This window comes from Ornithorhynchus anatinus, chromosome 7 (genome assembly GCF_004115215.2).
Source record: "Ornithorhynchus anatinus isolate Pmale09 chromosome 7, mOrnAna1.pri.v4, whole genome shotgun sequence".
Taxonomy (NCBI): Eukaryota; Metazoa; Chordata; class Mammalia; order Monotremata; family Ornithorhynchidae; genus Ornithorhynchus; species Ornithorhynchus anatinus.
In genome coordinates, this window is record NC_041734.1 from 60,267,294 (window position 1) to 60,272,223 (window position 4,930).

Consider the following 4,930-nt stretch of genomic DNA (forward strand, 5'->3'; position numbering starts at 1 on the left):
GAGTCTAGGATTTTTCACACAGTAGGTACTCAAATGATGCTGTTTTGGTGTGTGTGTATGGCGGAGGGGTGTTATCTTTTATTGTGTGCTCTCACCCCCACATTACCTTTGCCTCCAACCAGTTCTCTGGTCCCTAGTTTCTGACCTCCTTTCTGACCTCCCAACCTCTCCCCACTCCAGTCCATACTTCACTCTGCTGCCCGGATTATCTTTCTACAGAAATGGTCAGGGCATGTCACTCCCCTCCTCAGAAATCTCCAGTGGTTGCCTATCCACCTCCGTATCAAACAAAAACTCCTTTAGAGCTCTCCATCACCTTGACCCCTTACCTCACCTCCATTCTCTCCTACATCCCAGCCCGCACACTCGGCTCCTCTGGTGCTAACCTTCTCACTGTGCCGCGATCTCGACTGTCTCGCCGCCGACCCTGGCCCACGTCCTACCTCTAGCCTGGAACGCCCTCCCTCCTCAAATCTGCCAATCACTCTTCCCCCCCTAGAAGCCCTACTGAAGGTGCCCCTCCTCCGAGAGGCCGTCCCAGACTAAGCCCAGCTTTTCCTCAGTTCCCCTTCCCTTCCACTTCATCATGACTCACTCCTTTTGCTCTTCCCCCCTCTCTCCACCCTACAGCACTTATGTATAAATGTATAATTCTATTTATTTATATTGATGCCTGTTCACTTGTATTGATGTCTCCCTGCCCCCCAAGACTGTGAGCCTGTTGTGGGCAGGGACTGTCTCTCTTTACTGCTGTATTGTACTTTCCAAGCGCTTAGTACAGTGCTCTGCACACAGGTAGCACTCAATAAATACGAATGAATGAACGAATGAATGAATGGTTTTCCCCTTCTCACTACGCCTTGATCCTACCTCATCGCTGTCCCCTTGCCCTCATCCTGCCTCTGGCCTGGAACGACTTCCCTCCTCAAATCCAACAATCACCCTCCCCTACCTCAAAGCCTTATTGAGGGCACATCTCCTCCAAGAAGCCTTCCCTGATTAAGCCCCCCTTTCCTCTTCTCCCTCTCTTCTGCATCACCCTGACTTCCTCCCTTTTTTCAACCCCCCTTCCAGCCCCACAGTACTTAGGGACACATCTGTAATTTATTTATATTAATGTGTGTTGTCTCCCACGCCCCCTCAGACTGTAAGATCGTTGGGGGTAGGGCATGAGTCTGTTGATTGTTGTAATGTACTCTCCCAAGCGCTTAATACAGTGCTCTGCCCACCGTAATAGCTTCCCAAGCGCTTAATACAGTGCTCTGCACGCCGTAAGCGTTCAAAAAATACCACTGAATGAAGGAACTAAGCCTGAGGCTTGTGCGCCTGTAGAATGGAGTCCAAGGTGTGGTTCCCGATAAGTCCACTAGAGGACAGCATTTAACCACGGCCCACGAGCAGCAGCTCCAGCCGACAAAACCTTGGTATTTGTTAAGCGCTTACTATGTGCAGAGCACTGTTCTAAGCGCTGAGGTAGATACAGGGTAATCAGGTTGTCCCATGTGAGGCTCACAGTCTTAATCCCCATTCTACAGATGAGGGAACTGAGGCACAGAGAAGTTAAGTGACTTGCCCACAGTCACACAGCTAAGTGGCAGAGCTGGGATTCGAACCCTTGATCTCTGACTCCCAAGCCCGTGCTCTTTCCACTGAGCCACGCTGCTTCTCTATTGAAAAAAGGCGTTGGGGGGTAAACTTCCCCAGGGTCAAATCCCTGGCTCCCACATCCATCTTCTTTGAGGAGCACGGAGGGGTTGGGGAGTGAGGGAGGCACTTTCTTCTTTCCCTGAGTTCTTGTCGCAGGGAACAAGTTCTGCTTGGAGGAGGTTCAAGAGCCTGGCGACTCAGGGCCGCGGCAACAGATAAAAAGTTGCCAACCGCTTGGGTAGTGAGAGCTGGATTCCCATGGCCCACTGCTGTGGAGAACAGCCTGACCCTTTCCCAGGAATTAAGGATGCCATACTTCCAACGCTCACATTCCGAAGCAGCAGTGGGCTCGGGAGAAAGATAATAATGATGATGGCATTTGTTAATAAAAATGGTGGTATTTGTTAGGCGCTTACTATGTGCGAAGCACTGTTCTAAGCACTGGGGTATACGAGGTGATCAGGTTGTCCCACACGGGGCTCACGTTTTAATCCCCATTTTACAGATGAGGAAGCTGAGGCGCAGAGAAGTGAAGTGACTTGCCCAAAGTCACACAACTGGCAAGCGGCAGAGCCGGGATTAGAACCCATGACCTCTGACTCCCAAGCCCAAGCTCTTTCCACTGAGCCCTGTAAGCGCTATCTATGTGCCAAGCACTGGGGTAGATACAAGGTAATCAGGTTGTCCCATGTGGGGCTCCCTGTCTTAATCCCCATTTTCCAGTTGAGATAATGGAGGCACAGAGAACTTAAGTGACTTGCCCAAAGTCACACAGCTGAGAAGTGGCAGAGCCAGCATTAGAACCCATGAGCCCTGACTCCCAAGCCCATGCTCTTTCCACTAAGCCATGTGGCTTCTCCTCTAGTGGTATTTGTTAAGCGCTTCCTCTATGTCAGGCACTGTACTAAGTGCTGGAGTGGATTCCTCCCCTCTGTTGCAGGGGACCCAGACACGTTGGGAGAGTGAGAGAAGCAAAGACGGAATTCAAAATGGCCCCTGTCCCCAACTGGGGCCAGGGAAGGCCTTTATTGATGGCACAGAGAGGAAAAACAGCACTGTAACAATCGATGGGGTGGCGGTGGGGGAGTAATTAGTTGAAATTTCAAGACAACCCAGAGTTGGAGGAATAAAAAGGAGACCTGTCCTCACCTTCCCACTACCCCCAGAGTCCTCCCAAAAGGTAGTGTTAGGGGGGGATCAAGGGACAAGGCTGGGGCCCAGCTACAGAACCCTAAGGTCCAGGGTTCGGAAGGGAGTAGGGGGCAGCGTAGGCCAAAGAGAAGATTGGCATGGGGGCCACTATTCCTCCTTACTCTGCTGCTGATGGCTTGGCTCCCAGCGCTGGTACAAGGCACTTTTCTGGCTCTGCACCTGGGAGGTGGAGTCCTGCAGGAAGAAATAAGAAAGAAGTGACACTGAGGGATAGACTGCAGAATGGGGAAACATAAAAAGGATGAGATAGAGAGAGAGAGAGAAAGTAATAGGGTTGGGCTGGTTGGGGTGAAAGTGGAGAGAGACAGAGTCCTAAGTGGACCCAGGAGGAATGAAGGGGAGAAGGCAGGAGCAGAGAAGGAGGAGAACTTGGAAAGTGAAATCAAGTCACCCCACTTTCCCCTGCCCAGATTCAACCAACTGTTTTAGTAAATGTTTCCATGGGGAATTTGGGGACTCAGTCCCCAGCTGAGAGGGAACCTTTGGGAAGAAGTGGGTCAGAGATGAGGGGAAGATTTGCAAGTGCACGTATGTGGACCCCACCTCCAGGAACGTGGGGGGTGGGGGTCCACGGGCAGGAGATCAGATTGAGAACACAGGGAAGACGCCCAGGGCCAGTGAGGGGAGATAAGGGAGGAACAGGGGATCGTACCTGATCTGGGCTCTTCTCCTGAGTGGTCCTGGTGTCCTGAGGGGGCGGCCAGATCACAGCCAGCTTCTTGACGGGCAATCTCTCTGCCAGGGAGGAATGGCTCAGAGAGGTCAGAGGCAACCCTTCTCCCCACAGCCCTAGGGCCCTGTGGCCAACCCCACCTTCTCCCCACATAACCTTCCCTTCCAGCTCCATGAGGGGGAGGGCCCAACACCCCTCACAACCCCGAGGGTCTGGCACTACCTGCTACCTTTCCCCTTCCCCTCTCCCCAGTCCCCAACCCAGGAAAACTGCCCAGGGGTCAAGTTCTTCTCGGGGAAAGCTAGGCAAACAGAGCTGGAGGATATGAGACAGAATGCCAGGTGCCTCCTTACTCTTGTTGTCCTTGTGGGACTCCTCGGATTCCGGGATTCCATACGGTGGTTGCCTCTGAATCTGCGACTCCAACTCACGCTCCGCCATCTCCTGGAATTCGTGCTCCAGGAGCAGAAGGCACTCTGGTGGGGCCTGGAGCTCAGGGCTTTGGCTCCCTACCTCCCTGGGGAGCAGGCTCTGATGTTCCAAGATCACTATGGGGGAGGTGCCATAGGCCTCAGCAAACGAGGGGCCCCGAGGGCCAACAGCAGCCTTGGAGCCTGCGGGGGTCGAGGGAACAGGCTTTCCCACGGAAGGAACGGAGCCCGCCTGTTCGAAGCGGAACTTCCTCGCCTGCAGATGTTGCTGGCTCTGCCCACGGTCGTAAGTGCCCAGCACGGTGCCCTGCTCCACCAGGGCATCTTCCCGCTGGGTCTCCCTCTGAATATCTCTCTGCATCTGGATGCCGGCCCAGATGCGCTTCAGGTCCCGGGGGAGGCCAGGTTCCGGCGCAGTGGTGCTCAGGATCGACCGGACCTGCACCTTCACCAGCTCCCCAGAGCCCCGGGTCGGGAGCATCCCACGGCTACGGCGAAGGTTGTCCTCCCGCTCCTTACCGATTCGGATCTCTCGCTCTACTGGGGTCTCCATTAGGCCTCCCTCCCTGGGGTGCTCCATGCCCGGGGGAAACTGGTAGCAGCAGCAGCCAAGTAGGGGCGCTTAGAACTGAGTGACACAGACGGCTCCTGTGCTGGCACCGCCTGGTGCTCCAGACCGCCTCCAGCTTCTGGGGACAGCCCTCCAGGGGCAGGACCCAGGGTTGCCCTGGACGACTGGGGTGCCGCCCCCAGCACCTGCCTCCGCTCCAGCCCCGCCCCGGCCTCAGGCTCTAGGGCCTCCAGAAGGCTCCCCTCTCCTTACCCAGCGGGTGCCTCTTCCATAGGGGCCGTTTTGCTGGCACCGCCCCCCGGACCCTCTAGAGTTGGGTCCCCTGGCACCATGCTGACCTTGTGGGCTGTGACCTCGGTGCTCTCTTCAACCTTGACACTTGGCTCACTCTCAAAC

General features: G+C 55.0%; 1 protein-coding gene across 1 annotated transcript; it reads right to left on the reverse strand.

Annotated features, from left to right (window-relative positions):
• Positions 1–2,630: 2,630 nt before the first annotated feature.
• MISP3 (MISP family member 3) lies at positions 2,631–4,658 on the reverse strand. The gene is made up of 3 exons (XM_007662432.3): positions 3,886–4,658; positions 3,512–3,594; positions 2,631–3,033 (listed from the first exon to the last, which is right to left on the reverse strand). The coding sequence occupies exons 1-3, from the start codon at positions 4,541–4,543 to the stop codon at positions 2,947–2,949; spliced, it is 828 nt and encodes a 275-aa protein (XP_007660622.1). The 5' UTR covers positions 4,544–4,658; the 3' UTR covers positions 2,631–2,946.
• Between the last annotated feature and the right edge of the window lie 272 nt (positions 4,659–4,930).